At 38.0% G+C, this 27322-nt stretch overlaps 1 protein-coding gene across 1 annotated transcript in view; it reads right to left on the reverse strand.

Moving 5' to 3' along the window:
* LOC136696721 (fer-1-like protein 4) overlaps positions 1 to 27322 on the reverse strand; it is a 64355-nt gene that overhangs the window by 31155 nt on the left and 5878 nt on the right. Inside the window, exons 3-26 of the mRNA XM_066671365.1 lie at positions 26702 to 26790; positions 24748 to 24847; positions 23826 to 23920; positions 23562 to 23603; positions 23269 to 23430; positions 22922 to 22982; positions 22201 to 22332; positions 21370 to 21432; positions 21187 to 21271; positions 20600 to 20762; positions 18857 to 19040; positions 15514 to 15700; positions 14039 to 14311; positions 13305 to 13402; positions 12041 to 12149; positions 8750 to 8936; positions 8485 to 8605; positions 6159 to 6259; positions 5972 to 6059; positions 5076 to 5192; positions 3030 to 3182; positions 2334 to 2517; positions 1363 to 1487; positions 481 to 615 (exon numbers count right to left, since the gene is read on the reverse strand). Of these exons, the coding sequence (XP_066527462.1) occupies positions 481 to 615; positions 1363 to 1487; positions 2334 to 2517; positions 3030 to 3182; positions 5076 to 5192; positions 5972 to 6059; positions 6159 to 6259; positions 8485 to 8605; positions 8750 to 8936; positions 12041 to 12149; positions 13305 to 13402; positions 14039 to 14311; positions 15514 to 15700; positions 18857 to 19040; positions 20600 to 20762; positions 21187 to 21271; positions 21370 to 21432; positions 22201 to 22332; positions 22922 to 22982; positions 23269 to 23430; positions 23562 to 23603; positions 23826 to 23920; positions 24748 to 24847; positions 26702 to 26790 (3054 nt within the window). The remainder of the gene's footprint in view (positions 1 to 480; positions 616 to 1362; positions 1488 to 2333; positions 2518 to 3029; positions 3183 to 5075; positions 5193 to 5971; positions 6060 to 6158; positions 6260 to 8484; positions 8606 to 8749; positions 8937 to 12040; positions 12150 to 13304; positions 13403 to 14038; positions 14312 to 15513; positions 15701 to 18856; positions 19041 to 20599; positions 20763 to 21186; positions 21272 to 21369; positions 21433 to 22200; positions 22333 to 22921; positions 22983 to 23268; positions 23431 to 23561; positions 23604 to 23825; positions 23921 to 24747; positions 24848 to 26701; positions 26791 to 27322) is intronic.

Genomic DNA, 27322 nt, shown 5'->3' on the forward strand with positions numbered 1-27322 from the left:
ATATTTTTAATATCCCATATAGAGGACATATGTGGGGAAAAAAGGTCACGCTAGACATAGCCATAATGCCAATGCTTAACAAGGGTAAAAAAAGGCACAAGTGAATGGGCAGTAGTTGGGCTCGCTGTGTAGGGAGATACAGAGGCACTACATATCTCCTTACACAGAAGGTCCAAACACATACAAATATACACATGAACAATAACACTCCACCCACACAACACACAACAACAACAGCAAAAAACAACATAGAGCCTCCAGCCCTGCCCAGAACCCAGTGGCACTACAGTGTCAAAATCTAAAGGCTGATGATTTCTTCCCTAATATACATTTTTAATTCAGCCATCTTTCTGATTTTATTTATCATGCAGTGGCTGTCGGTAGGCCATGCTTTTATAACACATTCACCATTAAATGGAGACAAACTGCAGCACTGGTGTAGTGTTGGTGAATTGGATATGTGACTACAGCAGAACTCACTAGTTTATTATAGTCGTAGATGTTGATGATGACCACAGGTGGGTCATTCCTAAAGTCATCCTTACTGCCCTCCATGAGGATCTGATCATACAGCAACAGTTCACACCAAGTGGGGGACAGAGTCTCCTCCATCACCTACAACAGACACATGGAAAAACATTCACTGATGATCATATTATTAAAAACTCCCTGTTCACACACTCACCTTCCATCTTATGATCCAGTTAATCGCAATTACAACTCCCATGTCTCAGTCCATAAAAACTACTCCATATCTCAGATCCAATTTCAGTGAGCTAATGCTAATATTTTTTTTTATCTTTTTTATTTTTTCCATTTTCTCTGTGATGACTTCTTGACAATTACACCGCTTTCCAGGCTCACAGTGTAGGTTTTGTCCTTCTCAGAATAGAATAATACAGGTAAACATAATGGTTTTTTAGATGTGAAGCAAGAACAGAGCTCCTGTTCTTAAAGATAAGTTTGAAGTAGTGATTTTGTCAGATTTGACGGTCTACTAGATTTTGCATGATTGTTTGAAAACCCTCATTTTTCCTTATCTCATATCCAATCTCTGAATTATCACAGGAAAAATGAATACCATTATGCTTAATGAGATTCTGAATTATATCAATGGTGGTCTCTCACATGAAAATCCATGGAAGAGTATACCATTAATATAAAAAGCAGTGTTTCTTCCTCTTCTTCTTATGTTCTTCTTCTTCTCCTTCATCTTATTATTATTATTAGCAGTATTAGTAGTATTAAAAAGCTACTTCAATACACATCTTGTTTATTTCTGTAATTTACTAAAAGCTCATTAATAAGGAGCTGCCCTAGAGGATTACATGTGTGTCTGTCTGAGTTGAGTACAGTGCTAACCTTTGAAACTTGGCACTGAGTGGAGAACACAACTTTCATGAAAGGGTCTGAGAGGCCATTATCATCAGCAGCGATGATGCCTCGTGCCTGGTAGATATGAGCACGCAGCTGGAAATATTGACTGTCTGCAGGAATAGTAAACACAGCACATTTAAACATAATCGGCATGACAATCTGAAGTTTTATTACATTATAGCTTTACATAAGTCATTAGAAAGTCATTAAACTGTAAACTGTTCAATAATTCAATTTAGGGATTTTAATTCTGTAAATGTTCAGCATTCAGAAACTACAGTGAAACTAACATGTACATTACACAGTTAGAAGGGAATATATATATCCATGCACTGACCAAGCAAGAGGTTTGATAAATAAACATGCTACAAAAATGACCAATAGCAGTCTTGGGTGTTTATCAGACTATCTAGCCCTAGATTGCATTACGTTAATTTATTTATTTGTTTGTTTGGTGTGTGCATGTTAACGGTAAGAATGATAGATCAAGTCATGTTAATGCTCTTTTAGTTGTTCTGGTACTATTAGTGTTTGTTGGTGTAATTTGATTATGTTTCCAATATGAATAGTTCTGAATAATTACAGCAAATTGAAACTGTATTACGGTATCAATAGTTTCCCCTTGTTACAATAACAGCTTCTACTCACAGCGGACTCAAAAGTGTCCGTAGGTGTGAGTGTGTGAGTGAATGTGTGTGTCGCCCTGTGAAGGACTGGCACCCCCTCCAGGGTGTGTTGCCACCTTGTGCTCAGTGATTCTGGATACCCACCATGACCCTGAATTGGATAGGCGCTTATAGACAATGAATGAATGAATGAGGAATGTTACTTACAAACATTTGGCTATACAGTGTACCTTTATAGGAACCAACCAATTGGTTGGACACTACTGCCATCACTTTGCCAACATTTCCTAAAATCACATACATAAAAATCCATGTATTTGGCATACTCACCCTCCACTGCGAGTTTGGTGGGGGGCATATTAGGGGGCAAGGATGTACCAAATGTTGCTGCCTCATATATAGGCCTGAACTCCGCAGGGAGGCTCGTGACACAGTTCTTCGAATACTTGGTGATACCAAGCCACATGTAGATTTCCAGTTTTGCAAAGATCTCTCCCAGCGGTCCTCCAGGAGTCTAGAAAATTTTTAAACCCATTTTTAGAAAACTGTACCCATGAAACTGCTGTCTTTGGTAGCCCAGGGAACTGCATCATATGTGTACAAAATTTTAGGGTTTAATTCCAGGTGATATAATATTACTGCCTGCATTTATTCCACTCCTCCACCACTTTACAACCCTCTTTTGCCATTTTGCATTGAACATGGGGTTCCACTCTATCGGTTAATGCTGAAAATGCACAAAGACCTGTGTATGCAATGGCTAAACTAGTTTAAGCTTAAGCTTTTGTTGTGGGTTCCATAATCAGATAACACGTTTAGTAAATTTTAACAAAATATGGATTTCGCTTTATAAAGAAAATAAACACATATAAGCCAGTCATATATATATATATATATATATATATATATATATATATATATATATATATATATATATATATATATATGACTGGCTTATATGTGTTTATTTTCTTTATAAAAGAAATCCATGGAGATGGTACAAGAGCAGAACATCCCTAGAAGTACCTTCATATAGATGGTGCTGATCTTGCCGCAGTCTTTGCCCTTCTCTTCTTCCACCAGGGAGAATAGGATGGAGTATGAAGGAATTCGAGCATAAGCCACTCGCCTCCCTCCACTCATCATCCAAAGGAACACATCTGGCAATGTGCTCTGGGGCTGTAGAACCACAAACATTTTGTTTAAGACCTTGCCAGGATATCAAGTATTGCATATGTAGTATATACTATGTATCTGTAATAATCCTATATTCCACATAACAAGAGCAAAAAGAAACTAGGCGAGCCTAGTTTAGCTGGACTGCCACTAGCCATATAGCCATTGTCAAAGAGGTTTTTCTTGCATTACAAAATACATACCCTGGTCATTGGAAGGTCTGGCGAAGCTTTGGTGGTGCATATCAATGTCTTTGTTTACAATAATAACAAATAATAAACTATAAAAATTGTTTATTCTGTCAGTTGCTTACAGTGTATGTATTATTATGGAAAGCCTTTTATTTTCTGTTCATACCAAGCTACAAAACGGAAGCACCGTGTTGAGATGACATTAAAGCAACTCATTTACCAGAAACCAACAAGATAACATTTTAACATGTAAGTTTTTGAACATTTCTAAAACCAAGCACCTTAACATTTAATCAACCAAGTAATCTATACTTAATAAAGGGACAGGACATCGCTGGAAACTAGTTATTTATTACTGACCTACATTTCTATACGGGTCTGACTGAAAAAACTGTGCTGTAACAAATTCACAGGAAAGTACACCCATCAGCCATAACATTATGACCACCTGATTGTTTCTACACTCACTGCCCATTCTCTGAGTTCCACTGACCACACAGAAGCACTCACTTTGCAGTTTTGTAATTAGAGTTTACAGTCCCTTTGTTGCTCGGTATACTTTACTTTCCTCCTTTCACCTTGTTCTTCAGTGGTCAAGACCCCCACAGAGTAGGTATGATTTGTATCATTTGTATCATTCTCAGCACTGCGGCGACACTGACATGGTGGTGGTATGTTAGTGTGTGTTGGTACAAGTGTTGGTTAGTTTGTGCACTGGTACAAGTGGATCAGACACAGCAGTGCTGCCTGAGTTTTTAAACACTGTGTCCATTCACTGTCCACCCTTTGAGACACTCCTACCTCGTTGCTCCACCTTGTAGATGTAAAGTCAGACACAGTAGCTCATCTGTCACTCCACAGTGTGTGTTGGTCATCCTTTAGTCCTTTATCAGTGGACACAGGATGTTGTCGGTTGGATGTTTTTGGTTGGTGGACTATTCAGTCCAGCAGTGACACTGAGGGGTTTAAAAACTCCAGCAGCCCTGCTGTCCACTCGTACCAACACAACACACACTAAAACACCACCACCAATGTCAGTATCACTGCAGCGCTGAGAATGATCCACCGCCCACATAATACCTGCTCTGGTGGGGTCATGAGCATTAAAGAACAGGGTGAAAGGGGACAAACAATATACAGATCAACAGATGGACTACAGTCTTTTACTGTAGAACTGCAAAGTGCTCCCCTGTGGTCAGTAGAGCAGAGAGAATGGACAGTGAGTGTAGAAACAACTAGGTGGTCATAATGTTATAGTCTATCAGAGTACATGCAATAGTAGTAAGTCTTGTCTGTATTATACAAATATAAAAACACATAAAAATATATATTTATTAATTAGGAGTTTTTAAGCTTTTGTATGTGAGAATAAGTTAATAAAGTCAACAAATTTTAATTTACATTGTTTACAATTTTTCATAATGTTTGGTTTAATGTCCTCCCAATATATTGAATTCAGAAAATAAATAATAACTGTTAAGGAATCAATACTTATTTACACCTGGAAAATATCATTTTACCAGGGATATCTGAATGTCTGCATTAAATAGTACATAAGACCATACATACATAGTTGTATATTGTAACAAAACATTTATTATACTGTACTGATACAAGCATAAACTAGCCATGACTTCTACCCTGAATTTTTGAGGTGCAGATAAACACACATTCAGTCATATAACAGAAAATTCATTGCTTTTACCTCTTTAGCAAGAAAATGTATTCTCTTTAGCATGCGTCTAGCATCTGCCAACTTCTCCTTGACCGTTCGCCTGGTCACTCTCCTGCGCACCCTCAGAGCCTGCTTGGCTAGAATAATCTACACACAGGCGAATCACAACCACATGACATTAAGACAGTAACACATGTTGAAGGAGAAAATGTCCAATTGTGCATAAAGGATTGGATACTCCTGGTCAAATTACATGTTTTGTGGAATATAAGTAATCGCATCCTCTACCAAGATACGGTTGGATTTTATTTGCGGTTTCAGCACACAGTTTATTATACATATCATATAGAAAGTGCCATAACATTTTCATAGATTATTTTCATATTGTTATTTTAGAATATAGTAGAGGTGCATTTTGGTTCTTTTCACTACCATCTCCACCTTATCAATGCCATAGTCCTTAAAAACAATTTCAAAGAAAATTTATATTATTCAATTATTTCTAAATAGTTCAGAAAAACCAATCAATTGGGACAAAATTATTGGGCAGCATCAATATTTAATTATTTAAAGCATTATTTAAGTAATGGCCCTATCACCGGGAAATGGAACTCCATAAGAGCACTATTAACTTTGTCCTATCGGAGTGGGTAGGATGGCCCTACTATACCCCACATGAGTTACGTTATGCTAGAAATTTGCTGTTTGCTGCCATAAGAGATCTAGACACTAAGAATTCTCCACAAAGCACATTCATTAGTCCAGCTTCACAGTGTTAGCAGTTGTTTGAATGTGTCATGTACTTTTCCTACCCTCTCAACTTTGTAGCATAGTCTGACTACAGGAGTCCTAACTAAAAAAAACAACAACAATGTAATTTGACCAGGGGTGCCTAATGTTTTGCACACTGTTTATTTTTATCTCACTATGTTTCTCTTGATGAAGGTGGTGCGGCATTTGTCCAGATTGTTTGGCCGAGCTTGCCGTTTTCTGTCCAGACTTGCACTGTACTGTCTGCAGTCAAAAAAACATGTTATCTGTAGAATACATTTCTGCAGTAAATGATAATAAAGTATTCAGGGCAGTGACTGAATGTTTCTGAATGAAGCATACTTGCATGTGGTAACAAATTCCAGCATCACCTCCATCAGGCGCTCCTTAGCAGGACTTTTGGGTCTTTTTAGTAGCATCTCCACCTCATCAATGCCATAGTCCTGCAAAAAACAACAACAAATGTATTGGGACAATATTACTGAGCAGCATCAATATTTTATTCTACACTATAAATCAAAGTATACCGTATAATTCAAGTTTCTGTTCGTCTGCCTTCACATGCAAATGAACTCGAGTGATATCCCATTGTTAATCCATAGTGTTCAGCTCTTCTTGGAAGGCTTTCCATATTGTTTAGGAGTGTGTTCATGGGAATTTTGACCATACTTCCAGAAGCACATTTGTGCACTTTACACTCAGCCAGATCCAGTCTCAGTGTGATTTATCACTCCACAGAACATGTCTGCACTGCTCTAGTGTAACTGGACTGGGCTAAGAACACTGACGCCCTTTACAAGAAGGGCCAAAGTCGTCTCTATTTTCTGAGGCGTCTGAGGTCCTTCAACATCTGCAGAACTATGCTGAGGATTTTTTATGAGTCAGTTGTGGCCAGTGCCATCCTATATGCTGTTGCATGTTGGGGCAGCGGGTTGAGGGTGGCAGATGCCAACAGACTTAATAAATTGATCCGTAGAGCCAGTGAGGTTGTGGGTGTAGAGCTGGACTCGCTGACGGCAGTGTCTGAGAGGAGGGTGCTGTCTAAACTGCAGGCTATCATGGATAATGGCTCCCACCCTCTTTATCACATGGTAATGAGACACAGGAGCACGTTCAGTGCAAGACTCATTCAGACAAAATGCACTACAGAGCGCCACAGGAGGTCATTCCTACCAGTGGCTACCAGACTTTATAACTCCACACTTAAAGCACGACACCTTTCACATGTACAGTAATTACAATAGAACAATTTTTTTAATTATGAGTGTAACAACTCAAATGTGCAATACTCATACTGCTGTATACAGTATATCCGTATTTATTATTATAGATGTGTACATATTGTAAAAAATTCCTTTTGTGTTAAATTTTTATTAGAGTGTTTATTCTTTTACAACTGGCTGCTACTGTAATAATTGCAATTTCCCCCTGGGATCAATAAAGTATTTCTGATTTCTGATTTCTGTCCAGTGGAGGTGTGCTTTATACCACTGCATCCAATGTTTTTCATTGAGCATGGTGAGCTAAGGCTTGGATGCAGCTACTTGGCTGTGAAATCCTTTTCCATGAAGCTCTCTATGCACGGTTCTTGAGCAAATCTGAAGACTTGTAAATGACTCTGCAGAAAGTTGGTGACCACTGCTCACTATATGCCTCAGCATCTGCTCAGTTATTTTATGTGGCCTACCACTTTGTGGCTGAGTTGCTGTTGTTCCCAATCACTTTTTACTATACTATTGACAATAGCTGTGAGGAGTTGGTGTGTTCTCCCAGTGTCCGCGTGGGTTTCCTCCGGGTGCTCCGGTTTCCTCCCACAGTCCAAAAACACACGTTGGTAGGTGGATTGGCAACTCAAAAGTGTCCGTGTGTGTGTGTGTCTGCGTTGCCCTGTGAAGGACTGGAGCCCCCTTCAGGGTGTATTCCTGCCTTGCGCCCAATGATTCCAGGTAGGCTCTGGACCCACTGTGACCCTGAACTGGATAAGCGGTTAAAGATAATGAATGAATGAATGAATGAATGAATGAATGAATATTGACAATAGACTGTGGAATATTTAGTAGCAAGGAAATTTCATGAATGCACAGGTGCAATCCTATCATGATACAATGCTGGTATCCACTTATTGTTTTACAAACAATACAAGCCTAAATAAGCTTTTAAAAAGTACATAAAATCTCTATCTATTACCTCATATTGTTTCTGTATTGTTTTTTAATGCTCTGAAATGAAGCTGTGCCTCAAACTCTGTAACACACAACTCCTGTATGCATCTGCAATGAGCTTATTACCTAGAATCAGCCATTATTGAGAGTCTGCTTCTTTGAGTTGCACTGGTGGAAAATTTACTTTATTAACTACAAACTAACTTTATTTATTTGTCTGTACAGTAATTCTATTGCTTCTTTCTCTTTGTCAATTTCCCATGGGTGTTTAATAAAAAAGGTCCATCAGAGCTCACAGCTCACTGCTGTGTGTGAAAACGAAGTAAAAACACACATGGAATTTCTTATTATGGAGCGCACAATGCCTAGTCATATGAAATATATATTCATAAATATATTTTACATAGTAATTGTTAATTATAAATTTGTAAATATACAAACTGATAAATTTGTAATATTCTAGAAATGATTCTGTAAAACTTAGATTAGAATATAGATAAACTTGCCAGTCTGTCAGCCATCTTGGAGAGCCAGTTGCTGTTCTGGTAACGGAAAGTGTGATCCTCAAAGTAGTTCCACACATAGATGCAGGGTTTCTCTCGGAGGAGAGGAATACAGCGGAAAGAACTGCAAGAGTGGATGTTTGTAAGATAATTTCCCCTCCGAATTATCTAAATAATTTAAAGGTGAATTCTAACACCAAAAAAAGCTGACTCTGCATGTTAACTTGATAATAATCAAAATTTGGAGGCTGGCAATGTGCTTTTTTACCTATCATATTCTGTGGGCTGAGCTTTCCTGGGTGCTGTAACAGATTTGTCCTGAGGTCCAGTGACAGATTCCTCTCTCTCTAGCTCATCCTCTGAGTCCAACAGTGCCTGTCTCTCATCAGTGAGGTCCTCGCGACTGCCACTCTTCTTCGACTTCACCACCACATCAGCAGTTTTACCATAGTTACCTATAAAATATAACAGCGTGGAACCAGAGCAAATATTACAACAAGTAATAGATAAAATTTTATATTGAGCAAACTGGATAAATAAAAGGCGGCACGGTGGCACAGCAGGTAGTGTCGCAGTCACACAGCTCCAGGAACCTGGAGGTTGTGGGTTCGATTCCCACTCCGGGTGACTGTCTGTGAGGAGTTGGTGTGTTCTCCCCGTGTCCGCGTGGGTTTCCTCCGGGTGCTCCGGTTTCCTCCCACAGTCCAAAAACACACGTTGCAGGTGGATTGACGACTCGAAAGTGTCCGTAGGTGTGAGTGAATGTGTGTGTGTCTTTGTTGCCCTGTGAAGGACTGGCGTCCCCTCCAGGGTGTATTCCCGCCTTGCACCCGATGATTCCAGGTAGGCTCTGGACCCCCCGAGACCCTAAATTGGATAAGCGGTTACAGATAATGGATGGATGGATGGATGGATAAATAAAAGCAATATACAAACTTCTACAGTTTAAAGACATATAGCAATGGTTGATTTCCAGGCTCGGCTTCCTGGAAAGAAATCTAGCATAATCCTGGATTTTGTCCATAATTTTTCCCTAGAAACCTACCTTAAATGAGATGTGTAAAATCTTATAGGAAATTTTGGTGGAATGTAAATACGAAAAACTGCAAACTGAAGATGAGATCCTTATTAGTTCTAGAGCTTTTGTTCTAATAATCATGAATTAAAGGCAAATGTTTATTAGTGTCCACATACCTAAGCTTTAGCGAAACAGAAAAGATTGTGGACAAACATCTGTAGTTTTTATTCTTATTCACACTTATTATGTCAACAATCTTATGTAGTGGAGTATGGACCGGACAATGAGATAACGAGATCAAAATGAAGAAATGAAAAGTTTTGAATTAAAACTTTTCCATTCTGAAGAGGACCTTTCGTCTGCGACCAAGGCACAAACCGCAGGGGTGCAAAGACCCTGCGGCCCCCACACACACGCACACACCTAATCTACATCAAAGACACTTCCCAGGACACATGGCCCCGACCCCCTTTCTCTCTTCAGGAACTAAAAAAGATAACCAGTTTATGATGCTTGTGAGAAACAGGAACCTCAAACAAGGAGGGGAGTTTTACTGCCCCCTTTTTATGACGTGGCGCCTAAGGGTCTCGTCATTATCGCTTGCAGGGATCAACAAATGGTTAGCAGGGGTGAACTCGGTTTGACCTCTCACAGCGACCCCAAATAGACACTGGTGAAACTACGCCTCACTCGGGGTCGCCTAAACAATAACGGAAATGAAATCAAATTCTGATTAATGTGTATAAACAATATGTATTAATGTCACTTTCTGTGTCCTCAGATGAACATCCACCTTCTAATGAAATGATGTGTATTACTGTTGTCAACCATGAAAAGAAGTTCTGTCTCTGATTAGAAAAGTGAATTAACATTAGAATTAATACTTCTAACTTATCATTGTAACTGGGACGTAAACACAACGTACCCAGGATGAAATCTTATGTAAATGTTTGATATTAATAATCCAGGATACTCATTGTTATATGTTACTAAAATGTATAAGAAATTTCGATACGCGAAATTTCCACTCTTTTTGTGAATCGCTGATTCAAACTCCCCCTCCTCTCTCTCTCTCTCTCTCTCTCGTGAGAGTCACGTGAGCCTTGAACTCGCACCCAATCAGAAAAAGGACACATCCCATTAGGGCGTGACCGTGCTGGCTTTGAAAAACAGTTCAGCTCGGCACACAGATAAGCAGAGAACATCGACACATCAAGGAGCGAGTTGAGATCAAGTTGAGTCGGGATGCAAGGAGAGAGAACAGCATAGTTCGCAACAGAAAGAAGTTCGCCCATGCAGCTCAGAAGATCGGAAGCTCAACTCAGCTCAAACCGCAACTCAGAAGATCAGTAGCTTAATCTCGTTTCCGCTCTGAACGCCTGCACGCGTTCTCTTTGTTCATCCCTTTAAGCTCCAAACCTCTCCAAAGCGAGACGCTTTCTCCTTCACGCCGACAAAAGAAACCAAGAAGAATCTTAAAGACTTCACCAAAGCTCACAAGAGACGTCTTGAATTAGCTAGAGTATGAAGCCTTACTAATATGTCGAGTTATTCGAATATCTTCTTTTCTTTTAATCGTGTTTATGTTTTATCGGCCAATCTAAGTTTGATCTCACGAGTAATCAAAGCAGGTGAAACTTATTCGTGGCCAGAATAAGATATCACCCTTTTAGATTAGTTGAAGGTATATATAGATATATTAGCGTTATAAGCTGACTTCTGAGGGCATTACTTCTGGAGAACCAAGCAACAAGACGAGCTAACACTCTGAAGAAGCCACTCCACTCCGGTGAGAAACCAGCCACGCCTGCAATTCTCCGAAAAGGGGAACTCTCGATCGACGCCGCTCCGCCTGAGGCCGAGAGCTTCTAACTCAACCTGGAGGGAATCTCCTTCACAAGCGGGAATGTCTTTCACGACGCGGGAACGACGAGAAACAACCCCAGAACACGGAGGTTAAAACAGCAGGACGCGACGGCTCGGTGAAACGGCAAACGAGTAAGCTAGCTCAATTCTCCCATTTTTACAGGAGCTGATGCTTGATTAAGTCCCTTTATAATTTACAATTAATTAAACCTCAGTTAGCAACACTTTAGTCACAAGCCAGAGAGCCTAGCTTATCTTTAAAGTCGAATCGGCTTCCCCTGCGTTGATGCCGTGAGATTACAAGAATATGCTATGTTAATTAAATACCTTCTCTCCTTTTATTAATAAAACTCTCATTATTTGAAATTACAGTGTGGACAGTTTGTTCATTAAAATTCCTGAAAATCCTGAAGAACTCACTTAGCTTGAATATTATTCATTCTCAAACTAATTAGTAACGTTTTAATTGTTTAAGCCAATTATAAACTTTAATTGCTATCATTAGTCAAATAATCAGTAATTATAAGAGTTTGAATAAGGTCAACGCTATAAACACAAATATAAATATATATATTAAATATATATTCACAGAGGTATCACGGTGTATGACCAACATACGCTACACTTATGTATTTATTATACATATGTTTTAGACATTGGAAATTAATCTCATACCTATTGAGAGCTCAAAGGTGACATTCTTGGAGCCAATGGAGGGATCTATCATAGTCACTTCAAAAATTGAAGCAAACAGCAGGAACTCTTCTTTCTCACCAGTGAAATTCTGCAAAACAGTACCATCAGTACTTGATAGGAAAAATATATGTGAATAAAGAGATTATAATGAAAAATAAGGCACATGTTACACTGATTTTACCATTAGTGCATACATAGAAACAGAATAGGGGATTAAAAAGCTAAAATCAGTAGCAAAAAAAAAAAGGCTGGGTTATAGGATTGCGACACAGTGGGGACAGGAAACAAAATCTCTCTTTTTATCTGAGGGCTCATTTGTAAGTGGTGCATATGCACAAAAATGTGTCTGAAATGTGCATGTGTGATATCGCTACCATTTAGTCTAAATCCTGTTGCAGCAAAAGGGGAAAACTAATGTAACTGCACTAATTTATGGCTTAACATGTCCCACAGATTCTCAAGATATTGATCCCAATCCAACTCCAGATTTTTTGGCCTAGCTGTGTGATACATAACTGTATAATGCTTTTTTATCATTTGTACAGTTTCCGCATAACAACTGAATGATCATTAAATCATTTCCCATAGGAATGAATATGGGGCATGGATTTTATATCACCATAATTCCAATACACTAGCACTCAACCAACCAAATGGGTTACCACAACAACCATTGGGGCGAAATCTAGCAACCATCTGAGACCATAGCATCCACCTAAAAGCACCCTAGCAACCACCTTGTATACAATAGCAACTACCTAGAAAATGTATTAAATTAATTTAATAACTTAATTAATTAAAGGGAATGTCTATGATTGCGGGGAAATGTTGTTCTTTCTGGTTTGTTCAGTATGATGCAGTATGAGTTCTGCATCTTTTAAGGTGGAATGGTGGGTTCGAGGAAAAAAAAGACTCTTGTTTATATGTGGCTGAATAGTAACTTGTCTGTAAGTTTTTATTCACCGTTTGAATTACCACAGAAACTCATTTTTAACTCGAGGTGTTTAGCTTTGCAGCACTTTGCAGTAACATATTTAACACACTTTGAAAACAACCTGAAATGCCATAACAACCAGTTAGTGTCCATAAACTTTAGACCATGTAATATATCTGTGTTTACGCCAAAGCCTTAGTGTTAATTTATTAAACTTGCACTCGAACCCTTAGCCTAAACAAAATGTAAATATTAATGATATAAAATTATTAATCACATGCTTTATTTTATGACAGCTGTGGTTCTGACCTCTGGAAGTGGGTGGATCTCTTCCACTTCCACAGTTACAGCTTCAGGAACCTCAGTGGCTTCAGGTTCATGAGAAGGGCCACTGCGGCCTTGAGCACCTGAGAAACATCAATATTACATATCAGCAGGGTTCACATGTACTTACAAAATGTTTAAAACATAGGCAAAAAAATATAATTATATTTGCAATTACATCCTAGATGGAATCTGGCTTGGATTTACACTTCTATCAAAAACCTTAAAGTGCTGAAACATAGGCGTATTAATTACTTACACTTATTAATTACATATTAATACACATATGTATTGTATAATTAAGTTCTTAGCTTTCAAACAAAATATTCAGTGCTATTAATAGTTTCATTGGCTCCCAAAATGGGGGGCATGCACAAATGAATAAGGCTGAATATGTTTGAGCACTGCTAGTATAGTGTGTCCTAGAAAGGGGCTGAATACAATCAAATCCTCACAGTAGTGTTCCTACAGATTTTATTTATTTGAAGCATTATGTGGCAAAGTTTAGATAAACTCCCTCTTGATTTAAAACAGGTAAAAATTATCAGACATATAATTTATGAGGAAATTATTCATAATTTATTATTAATTATTATTTTTACTCATACTTTCACAAAAGTTGGATCATCCATGCATCATTTATAAAATGCACTATTATTTTTATAAGCATTTAGTAAATACTTTCAAAAACTAATCTCTAAGATTCCTCCATCATTTACCATCATCTTTCTTATTCTCCTTGGATTTCTTGCTCTTGCGTTTCAATGTCAGTTTGCGGAGTGGACTCTTGAGATTAGCGCTGGATTTGCTCTCCACAACAGCGGTAGCAGGAGAAGAATAAATCTCCACAGAGAGAGACAGCAGCACTCTGCCTCTGTAGAATATCCCATCACCCAAGCCTTCATTCAGGTCCTGGTGGATGTCCCTTAGAGTGGAGTTTTGAGGAGAACCATATAAATTCACCCAGGATGGCCCAAATGTGGGCTTAAACCCTAAAACACCAGCAAAGACAAAAGGCATGTGATCAAATTCAAGGTAGTTCAGGATAGAGCTGTCAACTCTTGCAAGAAATGTTCAGGGGAAGAACAAAAATTTAGAATTAGAAATGAACCTCAGCTTCATATAAACCTCAGTAAAGCTTCCTTATAAAGCAGGGTTAAGGATGCCAGGCAAGTGAGGCTTTTTTTGTCACAGATCATAACGACCCATTAGCAAGCACACTTCAAATCTCTGCTAATTCACTGATATCTCTCTGCTTCCACTAACTATCTTCCTGTGTTGTGTGGGATCAGCTCTGTGAGCCACACCCCAACAAACATTACTTAGGTAACCATTCACTGGAGCTGGCCCTTCTTTACGATATTATGACTTTAATACATAAAGATGTCTGAAGTGTTCCAACAAACTCCCGTCAAATCTGATTTGACAACTGAAGCAGTGTGAAAACGGCAAGTGAAGAATTTATTGGGCGCCACATTCGTTATTATTCAGAGAAAAGAGCTGCAAAAGCAAGTGATAGATTTGTTCTGTTCTTGGGGATAATATTATATCCAAAAGGACAAGTGAGTTTGGGTTTAGACAATTTAAAGTTGGGGATTTCCGTGTTAGAATATTATGTTTTAGAATATTCCATTTTTAAAAATTACAACTGTCATTTGTAATACTAAACAACACTAAAACTTATTTGTACACCTAATAATACAGTATTAAAAGGTATTAAAGCATTATGTTCCAATTCGCTGCTGTTGCAACTTTTATTTTGCTTTGAAGTCTGTAGACTCTTTGTTGAAATAATTCTGTGATGATTTTTAGGCACAGGATTTTCAGCCACAATAGCACTAGTGAGGTCAGGTACTGACGTTAAATGATTAGTTCTGAATCACAAACATCACTACAACTCATCTAAAAAAGTATTGAGTGATGTTCATTCACTCCAAGGAAAGCCTTTCCATTTCTCCTCAGCTCAGTTTTGGAGGGTTTTATATTCCTCTAGTCCATATGACCTTAGGCTCATATGCAGATGCTTTACTGTATTTTACTTCCTGTTTATCCTACATGCTGGGTACGAACAACTGGATATATGAACTTTTCAGTGTTTGCACGTTGAAGTAGCTGAAATTATTAAATAAAAGCCATTTCTTCAAACTTTTGTACTTCATTTGTATCTTCACATTACATTTGCAGCACAGATTACCATTTCTGTTGGGGTTAGAGATTTGCTGGAGGTCCAGGAAATGAGTGGCCACAACCACATCACTGATATTGGAATCGTCAAATATCTGGAGTTTGATTCTTCGAGCGAGAGGGGGAAATTGCTCTATGAATGAGATCTGCTCATTCCACTCTGGAGCATTGGTGTTGGTTTCCACTGAAGTTTCTCCCTGGGGGAAAATTAATTAATTAATTAATTAAATTAAAAACATGTGCAGTGATATTTAATTTGTGCAGGGTACAAACTGATACTTGTGGCTTATACGTGTTAATGTCCCCATCCTGTAACTTATTAAATCACCAAAACTCATCTTTGTATGTCTTTATCAGAACGACATATTTAGATGCGGTTTCCAAGTAAATATTCCCTACAGCCTTAAAGGTGGCTTTTATTTCACTCCGCACCTTCACCTTCAGTCAATACGTGCAGATCTAAGAATATGTAACTGTTATTTAAATTAACTCATAGCAATGAAAGAGCAAGAGATCAACCAATTCTATGAATAACACAGACAATTTTTCTGGGCCAGATCTTACATGATAACAGCGATAATGCGTGATGCAGTCAGATGAATTCAAGTTTCAGCTTGTTTTCATGAAAAACAGACATCAAGTTCTCTGTGCCAAAGACACAAGAGACCATCTGAACTGTTACTAGCTAATGGTGCAAAGCCAATATCTCTCATAGTACAGGTGTGATTTTCATATATTAGAACATACAAATGTGGTGGTAAAAATCCCAAGAGAATGAACAAATCACATATTCTAGATTTGCTGCATGTTACAAAATGTCCAGACGTTTTGGGAAGTTGGGTTGCATTATCATTTTTATCTGGGGCAGAATCACATCTCATTTTTGTCTGATGCTATTCTCCTAAGGTTTTTTAAGAGAACCACCATTAATTATGAAAATGTCCTCTGGGAAATAGTGAATCAAGTGTATGGAGTCCAAAGTTTTCCTTGTTTGACTGAGGGTGGAGGGTTAGTTCCATGACTTGGTGTTAGATAAGGTCTTAACTCATTCTTTTCCATGAGCTCATGAGGAAAGACATAGACAGAAGATCAAATATGTGCACCACAACCCATTTAACAAACAGTTCATATACGTGCACCACAAACTATTCAGCAAACAAAAAATGGGTGTGGGTGTGTGGGTGTGTATGTGTGCTTACAATAAGGATAGTAATCTGCCAGTGGCCCCAATGTGTGTACGTGTGTGCATGTGTGTGAAAAGATGAAAACTATTATCCTGGCTAAACTTTATATTCAAGAAGAGGATGTCAATGATTGAAAGCCTTCATATTCTGAGCATTGAACAGTGTAAACACAGCACTCCTTCGTGGTCAAACCACAGGGAACAAACACACACACAAACAGGCTAAATAAATGTCATATTATTCAGAAGACTCATTGCGCTTTTTCTAAAAAAACACATTGCAGTCTATCACTTAAGCAACAGGCTGGGAGCTACACTGTACACTGTATGTTAACAAGTTACTTCAGGTTGCACCCACTGAGAGCACAGTTGTTCAGAATAAAATAGCATGCTCTAGAGCAAGAGTTGACCAGACGGGTATAGAGCTCCCCAGCTCCGGGCTGTGGAGCAGTGGATCTGCACTGTTCAGTACATTTGGGATGTGCTGGAGTGGTTTTGTGATCCTGCACTAATCATTTCAGTGTCTGAATAAACTAAGGTTCTTTGAAGCCAAATGTTTCCACGTCTAGTGTAAAGAGGCTGCTACTACAGCGAAGAGGAAGGAACTTCATAATAATAGCATTTATCCCAGAAATAAAGTTGAATTAGATTAATCACCTGGTGAGAGGAATCTCTAATTAGGAGGAACAAGTTGACAGAATTTAAATGAACAATTTCAAGAGGCAAAATTCAACTCGCCAGAGGTGGTTATTGACCGGGTTAGGACCGATGACTTTCTGACTGAGCAAACCTATAGGTGGTTCCCATACCACCTCTGGCAAGTGGAAAGTTGAGATTGCACATTTAGGTTCTGCAGGGTGTGCGGAGTCCCCTTGTTTAATTGCAAGGCCACTTTTTCCTCCAAACTACGGCTCCCCCTCACCAAAGGAATGCCAGTCTACATGTTATGGAATTCCTCAGAATTTAGCTGAATCTGTGGCAGAGCTAGCAGACAAGTGGACCCACCACTTAAATAACAATGCAAAAATGATTTTGGGTCTCAAGGTTCCTGCCATAGTCCAAAATCATGGTATGTCCTGGTGTGAGTGAATGAGTGTGTATGTGAATAAATGTATTTATGTGTGTATGCCCAGATATGAACTGGAAAGCCTAGTGCCCAATGTAATCCTCCAGGTGGATGGTTGTTCCTAGTTGACAGTAAGTTGTGCATGTTTGGCTGCCTCTTTTCGCGAGCAAGTGTGTGGATTGAGTGTTGAATGGAATGGGGTTTTGTGCGGTGTTGATTTTAAAGCATCCTTCGGTTTATAGAAAGGTGCTATACAAGTGTAACGATGAAAGAAAAAATATGCCTGATTGACTATAACGGGGATAAAAGAGGAGCTGTATAAATTAATTACTTTGCCAATCTATCACTTAAACTTTGTGTATGTGCTTTTCTGAGTACACAACATATCGTTTACCGCTTAAAGCCAGGGTCACACTATAGGATTTTAAAAATAACTGATGCTAACATCATCCTAACTGTTATTGGAGATGTGAGACACCCCTCCTATAAAGTCGTTTTTTACAGATTTTTCAGTACTCGATCGTTGTTAGTCCTCAGAATCCCCACACTACATGATCTGCCCTGAATGAACAATCACACACTTTCCTATCACACACCCACAGACAGCACCACTCCCCAAAACCTTGCGAGAATTTCAATGCTATATCCTGAGAGCAGCCAAGAGTTTTTTAAACACTCAGGCTGTGTACGAAACAGACAGCAGCAGGTACCTTGCGCTCTTGTTGCCTCACAAGGCAGCATTTTGAAATGAAAATGTTTGTAACTGGATCACAGTATTCAATATTGCCTGGGCACCTATACACTAGCACCTTCCTCCCTCAGAATACTGCCTCGGTAACAGCAATCTGCTCATTTCAGACACAGCCTGGATTTAAACAAACACGGTGGATGGAGAAGATCTAAGATAGGATTTTACACTTCCCACACTACTACTACAATTTACAATCCCCCTAAAATCGGGGACCTCTTGCGATAGTCGTGAGGACTAAATCGGACTCAAAATCTGCTCGATTATCCCGTAGTGTGAGCCAGACTGAACGTATCAAAGTCTAGCCGCTCAGGAATATCTAAAAGAGATAAAAGTGTGGACACAAATGAACACACCTGCTGGCCAGCAAATGTGACCTGGACGTAAGGGTCAATGAAAACCTTCTTATCTCCTATCATCTTGGAGAAACTGCCCAGAAATCCAGCGTTCATGCTGGGCAGGTCTTCAGCCCTGTAGATCTTTAGTAGGAATTTAGCCCATGGCCGTTCTGCCGGCATTCGTTTCGGGAGCAGCAGATTCCTATTTGGAGCAAAAAATCAAGCATCAGAACATAAAGTTTGCATACATATGCATACATTTGCATAAATCACACACCTTGTAAAATACAACGGCACATACCATTCCTTGCACACTGTATTTATAACGTATCTTATCCTAATACTCTAACAGCATATGTCCAAAGGTTTTAGACACCTGCTTATCCAGGCTTTCTTCCAAAAAGTTTGTTTGTTCCACCTTTGAAACTGAAACAGCCTCTAATGTCCTACAAAGGCTTTACGCTATATAGCCGAACATAGCAGCGAGAGTTTGATTGCATTCTGCCACATAAATATTATTGAAGTCAAGTAGTGATGTCCTGGATCAGTCGGAAAACCCAAAGCTAAGCATGGGCTAGGGGAGTATACAGCCACCTAGCATTGGCTATAGGGCAGAGAACTGTGTTGTCTGTAGTGATTGTGTACAATACAACATTTGTCATGAGTAGGAGTGACTTTTATGAGGCAGAAGTCATCAAAGAGCAGTACCAGACCTCTGTCAAATCCTATAGATATGCAGCAAAAGTAAGGCAAACTCGCTAGAAAAGCCATAAGTTTCAATAAAAACTGAATGAGCAGGCATCTACAATATTTTGGAAACATGGTGTTCTTATTACACTCTGACCAGCCATAGCATTATGACCACCTCCTAGCTATACTCATTGTCCTTTCTCTCAGCTCCACTGACCACACAGGAGCACCTTTGAGTTCTACAATTACAGACTGTAATCCATCTGTTTCTCTGAATACATTGTTTCCCCCTTTTCCCCTGTTCTTCAATGGTCGGGATCCCCTCAGAGCAGGTATGATGTGGGAGGTGGATCATTCTCAGCGCTGCAGTGACACTGCCGTGGTGGTATTGTGTTAATGTGTGTTGTGCTGGTAAGAACACTGCTGGAGTTTTTAATGCCCTCAGTGTCACTGCTGGACTGAGAATAGTCCATCGACCAAAATCGTCCAGCCAACAACGTCCTGTGTCCACTGATGAAGGACTAGAGGATGACCAAAACACACTGAACACACTTTAGAGCGACAGATGACCTACTGTCTCTGACTTGAGATCTACAAAGTGGACCAATGATGTAGGAGTGTCTCAGAGTGGACAGTGAGTGGACACAGGGTTTAAAAACACCAGCAGCCCTGCTGTGTCTGATCTTGTACCAACACAACACACACTAACACACCTCTACCATGTCAGTGTCATTTCAGCGCTGAGAATGATCCAACACCCACATCATACCTGCTCTGTGGGGGTCCTGACCACTGAAGAACAGAGGGAAGGGGGAAAATAAAGTATACAGAGCAACAGATGGACTATAGTTTGTAATTATAAAACTGCAGAGTGCTCCTGTGTGGTGAGTGGAACTAGACAGTGAGTGTAGAAACAAGGAGATGATGGTAATGTTATGATTGATACTCTCTGTTATATATTTGTGATTTCTGCTGTCATCAACACCATATTACAGTATATTGTAATTAAGGTGCTAAAAAGGTCCCTCCTTGGTTTAAAAAGATTAATCATGCATGACAAAGTCTTCTCACTTTTCAATGTCATCGCTTTGACTGGAGACTGTTGGCAGGCTTGCAATGGCCAAAGAGTCACCCTTCATCATCACACTCAGTGTACACTTCACATAGCCTTTAATCCCTGAGCGGGTGTCCTTAGGGTCTGTGAGTGGAGCCCATTTCTCATAGAAGCGGTGATCTACAGAGAAAAGATTGTAGGAACTTGCTTAATGGTTCTAATAATTGCAGGACTCTATGGAGCCCTGTAATTAGCCTAAAGCACAAGCAGTGATGAGCTAATCACCATCATTAAAGCTGCAGCACGCCATTATCATCTTTGTACAAATGTGACACATTTCATTGTAAATGGGACGAGACTGACATGGATAAAAGCCTCTATATTTGTCCAAAGACTTTTAGCAACACGTAGAACAGGCTTGTAACTCACACACTCATTCACTCACTCACTCACATTTAACAACAAGCTTTATAAGAGGTACTTTTTAGTGCTTTACATCAGTGACACTGTTTCCTTGTATTAAGGATGCACAATGTGTGTGCACTCAGCATTAACAAAGTTAAATGTGTGTTTTGTTTTAAATCTGTTCACACAGTCATGGTACCTGGCTGCTGGTAAACTGTGCTGATGTCTATCTTGAAGTTGCCAATGCGTGTCATTAGAAATGCCAGAGTTCTTTTGTGAACCACCTGAAAGTTCAAACATATGTTCCAAGTGAGCAGAGGCCTTCTCTCTGAGTTAGCTCAAATGCATCTTCTTACACTTTCACTTGTATGTAAAGACTTACAGAGATCTCAATAACTTTATCAAAAAGGACATCCTGCGTCTCTTGAAACTCAAACAAGAAGTTCTGAAAGACAAAGGAAGAATTAAAACATTATGTCAATCTGTGTTAAAAAATGTGCATAAAATAACCCAAACAGTCTCCTGTCCAGGGATTGATTTTCCTTCATCCCCAGTCAAAAAAAAAACAGACATAACACATGAACACTAGAAAAGTGTCATCCTCCCTTTTCACATTTTCTTCACTTCTTCAATTTCTTTCACATCACTTTCTTTTGATTAATATGCTACACTTAAAATCATGGAATTATAGATGTGGTACCAGAAGATACCAGCAGATATACACTCCAAAAGGCCCTGGTGTATTGGGTTTCCTTCTTGTTAAAATAACATAATTTCAACGCATTTTGGATTTTTTTCAGTTGGTCAATTTACCAAAATGGTTTTATAGTGTAAACGGCAGGTGGCATTGTCAAATGCAGCAACAACTGCAAATGTATTTATTTATTATTTTATTGTATTTTATTTTATTCTATTATTATTTTTATTAGTTGTTAATCATTTTAATGTATTTAATGGACAGATGTTTAATGTAAATAATAATAATAATAATAATAATAATAATAATAATAATAAAGTATAGCTACCACTCATTCAGAAGGTCACATTTTACATTCCTTATTTTACATTATACAACATACCTACTTTTCCTACTTTATTTTAACTGGAATCAATACAGTCTTGAATATAATCTAAAAACTAAGACTATACCTGAGATCATTTCTATTTTATTTTATTATTAATAATCTTTTTCCAGTTTAATCACTCCTCTTACCTCATTGTAGAATGGACAGTTGGTGGATTTCTGAGTGGCTGTGTGTTTCTTCTCTTTTCCCACAATGATATAAACAGCTGGGTTAATGTTCACACCCACCAGCTTCTGAGCCTCTATCACATTAACATTTATCTAAAATCAAATCATCAATCAGAGAGAACGTATTTGTACAGCGCCTTTTACAACTGATGTCAGTTTGTACATAAATCCAGTAATGAAACTAAAAGACCTAAAACAGGACCACTTTACCAACTGCATTTTTTTTGGCATTTTCATCCACATTATGAGTAAAAGATTCATAGATACAACGTTGGGTAAACTCCCAGTATGCTTTGCTGTTGCCTACTCCTCTCACCTCAGAGCTTTAGAATTTTGATTTAGACCAAGAAACATCTTGGAAAAGCATCAAATAAGCTTCAGTTTTTATGCTAATACATGCTTTATGTAATGAACTTCTATATAATCTCTGTCAGAATATAGGTATTTCTACATTTTTACAAGTGAAGGCAAAAACCTCCATAAATGATTTGTATCATTTAAGTTCTAATGTATTAATTAATATTATAAAACAAGGTAATTAATTTAACAAATGGAAAGTTGTCCAAATATTTGCACATTTTTAGAATTGCAATTGTTTTAATGAGAAGCAGTTCTGCAGAAGTGTTATGACAGCTCATTGTAGTGGGGCTTCATTGAAGTTGTTGGGACTTTAAGGTCTCACCTGAAAACTCTTCACTTTGGGGGCTGCTGCAAGTTCATGCTTTGATAAAGCTCTGAATCGACTAAATAAACACATAACAAATGTAAGGTTATTCTTTCGATTCATGTCCAGATCTTAATTAACATTAATGGTTGAATTATGAGAACCACAGCTCTAGACATAACTGCCGAAATCATTGGACACAAGGCAGGAACAATAGAAATGCTCCAAAATCATTTAAAGAGTTTTTTTGTGAGGTTTCAACATAAGACAGAATTATTATTTATTTGCACTACTCTTTTAGTCATTTATCAAATAATATATTTATCAAAGTCATTTATCAAATAATATGGTAATGGGAAGCTCACTTCAGGATGGGGGTGGAAGTCATACTGGCATTTTCCAAGTCTGCCAAATCAAAATCATCATCATAATCATCCTCATCTTCATCTCCATCTTCATTATCTATCCTCATCAGACTGCGGCCAAGCATCCTGGCATCTCTGTCCAACTGCTGTGGACGCAAATTTCTAAAGATAAAACATAAAATCACATTATTATGGGATCATTTAAAACATTCTTAAAACATTCTGATATTGGTGTCTCTAAAACTCTAAAACATAGTTTGTATGAGAATAACTGTTAGAATGTATGTACATACCCAGGTTCAAAAAAACCTGTGTTCTTAATAACAAGACCTGATCTGTAGATGTAAACAAAAAAGAAAGCAAATGAAATTTCAATGGAGCCAAAACAAACGCTTTCTTTTTAATAATGTAGTTTAATAGAATTTTAGACTGATGAATGCATGAATGTTTGGATATATGGATGAATGGATGGTCAGATGCATGCTTTTATATATGAATAGATGGAATGGTTAAGGATAAATTGAAAAAAATATGAATATCACAGTTATGTCACTTACTCATCACTTTCCTCTACTTTAGTGAAATCGTCACTGCTCCATTCTCCAGCTGCACCTTGTACAGGATGATACCTCACATCCAGCTCCACATAAATCTAAACCCAGCAATCAATCACCACATGTGGTAATACATGTAAAGTATACATAAAAAAACTTGGTAAAAGGTTAAATAAATACAGATAAATTAGGCAACTGTGAACACTTTAGATAAACTGTAAATGGTATATTATTATTTATGAGGACCATCATGCACATGTTTATTTCAACACTGTGAATACTGTGGTAAATTCATTGTTAAGTTTTACTTGGAAACTGATGTAAATATTTGGGGAAAAAAACTTTTTTACATCACGTTTTACTGCATTCTTGATCAGATTTTGATATTTACACTCTTGAAAATAAAGATGCCACAAAAGATTCTTTGAGTGATGCCAAAGAAGAACCACTTTTGGTTCCATTTTTGCTAATTCATTTAAAAAAGATTTTTAAACTTTTAAAAAAGATTCTTCATACTCACACATCTCTTAAATATGTTTTTTATGGAACCAAAATTGTTTTTTTCTATGGCATCACTCAAAGAATCATTTGTAGCACTATTTTTAGGAGTGTATTTACCAAACTTGCAAATGCTTGTATTTAGCGTCCAATGTATACGCATATAAATAAAAGTTAAAAATCTCATTTAAAATGGTTGTCCTGATATCTACTAAGAGATGTTTGTGCATTAGATGGCTTTATGTTATTTGTTTAAGTGCCTAAATGTCTGTAAACAGCTGTATATGGACATTTATCAAATTTTCATATAACACTGGTCTCCTGGCCTGTCCCCTGGCCCTCATATGTATGATGTAGATGATCGTAGCTTTGAGGATTAATGAAAGTTTCGTTCTAGTTAATGGGGGTAATAGCTTCAATGACTCACATCAGTCAGGCTGTAGTTGCTGTCAGTGAGTGGCTCTCTCAGAACCAGCCTCCCCGCAGTCACAACATGCTGCAGACTAATCACCAGCTTTCCTAACAGCCTGATAAAGCATGCACACACACACACACACACACACACAAAGCTGCAGATTACCCAGCAAATCTCCACAATGCTATTTCACAAGATTGAAAATAATGTTTAAAAATAATTGTGATTATACTGTTGTATAAACAATATATACAGCATTAGAATATAAACAAATACAATATGGTTTATATAAAATGTTGGTATTAAAATATGTCATTATACTACATCAAACACTGGGAGATTTTCTGGAGTGTTTGTTCCTCTACAGCCAAGATGGGCTTCACCTGAGCCATATGGTGTTCATAGGTTTCTCTAGGAGCACAGCGGAGGTCCTACACTGGGACTGACTGGTTCCACCCTACCATACCATTCAGGTAAGTACACAAAACAGTGAGAAGGAAAATGATTTTAAGGACACATTAAAAGGATATAAATTTATTTGGCCATGCCCTGCTTGTACAGAGGTAATCCTTAATGCCCATTCTTAATAATACAAATAAACCTGACAGTACTATGCTCTCTCAGTTCTGTGAAATAAACACCAATGAAGAAAATACAACAGCCTCTCTTAATAACTGAATAATCTCTATTACTAGTATAACTTGTAAAAGTAGCTCATCTGATCTAAAATTTGGTTTAATTAAAAGCAATCATTTTGAATGACATTATAAGTGATCAGAAATGCGATGTCCTCTGTCTCACTAAAACTTGGATCAGACCAGATGAATATTTGAATAAATTAATAAACTTCTTCTCTCTTGAGTGCCTTTGTGACCTAATTTTGTATTACGAACCACCACAGTTGCTTAGTTTAAAGGGAGCTGGCTTCTCATCACCTCCCAGAATTCCAAAATCTTCAGCAGGAAAAGAATCTTTTCTTATAAAGACTCCCAGCTCTGGAGTAATCTTACAGATAACATTCAGGACTCAAGTCTAATGTACCTTTTTAGTTTATCTTTTGATAATTAATGTTTCCCTTTAGAGGTTTTAGACTTAGGAGTTCATGGTCATAGGGAAGTGTGCTAAAATGGTTTTCCTCTGGCTCTCCATATTCATCTCACTAACAAGTTGCTAACACTCCATATTGTGCATACAGCTAAAAAAAAACTAACGCCATCTATTTATTCTTTTCCACGTAACTGACTGTCCATCTGTGCTGCCTGATGCTGAGGGAAGACTGACCTTCCGGGTCTCCTACTATTCACCGCAGGCTTGATGCTCCCATTCGTCTACTGCTACCTGCCTCAGATAAGACGGCCACCAACCATTGCCAACACAAAAGTTCCCATTATCAATCACCTCATTATATATTCCAACTATTAATATTACTTTTTAGCACTCTTACAATCAGCACTATGCTTGTAAGATTACATCTGAACATCAGCAGGTGAACAACAGGCCTATGTGTTGGAACTCTTACTCTGTATCTATAACTTCTCAATAGTTTTGATCAGAGAAGAATGTGTCCCACTTGTGAGTCTTACTTACTCCCAAGGATTCTTCCTCCAGTTTGAAAGGAGTTATTCTTGCCATGGTTGCCTTTGGCTGCTCACCTGGACTTCTGTTTTGTTTTACATGTTTTTGTTCTATTGTCTACCACTAAACTTATGTAAAGCTGCTAGGTCAATATAAGTTATAAAAAGCACTACACACATACATTTGATTTAATATATTGTTTCATATACAGTATGTAAAAGTCTATGTAACTCTGGTCTGATTACACATTTTAATGATTTTTTTCTCATTAAAAATAATGAACAGACTTGTACAGAAAATAAACTGTACATTGTAATTTGCACGTACAGTTTATTTATTGAATTCCACATACTGTAACAAGAAATAAAACATAAAATGCTTAAAGACTGACCTGTTACTGAACATCTTGCTGCAGTTGTACACGCTAATGGATAGAACTTCATCCTTCATGATCTTCCCATAGTGTGGCCATCTGAAATTCTGCTCACACAGAGGAAACACATATGTCACACACACACACACACACACATTCACATTACTTATTTCATTAAAGAGCTGGAAAGATTTGCAAAGAATCCAACTTTGGAATTGTTGAATTTATATCACATAACTGAAAATCAGGTGTATTAGCTGACATTAGCTAAGTGCTAATTTGTGCCACATTCTTTAAAAAAACAAAAATAAAATTTGCACAACACAGACATGTTTTACATCAGCATATAAATTGTAACGGTTCAACATACATAATCTGCCTTAGCATTTCTACAAGGTGGGTTCTACTTTTCCCATATTAATTGCGATTTTAATTATTATTATTATTTTTTGTTTTTATTTAAAGTTGCTGGGATCATGGGATTGCCTTCGAACCCTGAGGAAGGGTTTGATGCTGCCTTAACCTTTGGCTAAATAAATATATCTTTGTAGGCAGCATAATGAGATGTCTAAGGGTGTGTCTGCAACTGCGCCGTATTCACTAGATAGTACACTATTTTTGGGTTCTGCCCTTTTGTAC

Source organism: Hoplias malabaricus, chromosome 5 (genome assembly GCF_029633855.1).
Source record: "Hoplias malabaricus isolate fHopMal1 chromosome 5, fHopMal1.hap1, whole genome shotgun sequence".
Classification (NCBI taxonomy): domain Eukaryota; kingdom Metazoa; phylum Chordata; class Actinopteri; order Characiformes; family Erythrinidae; genus Hoplias; species Hoplias malabaricus.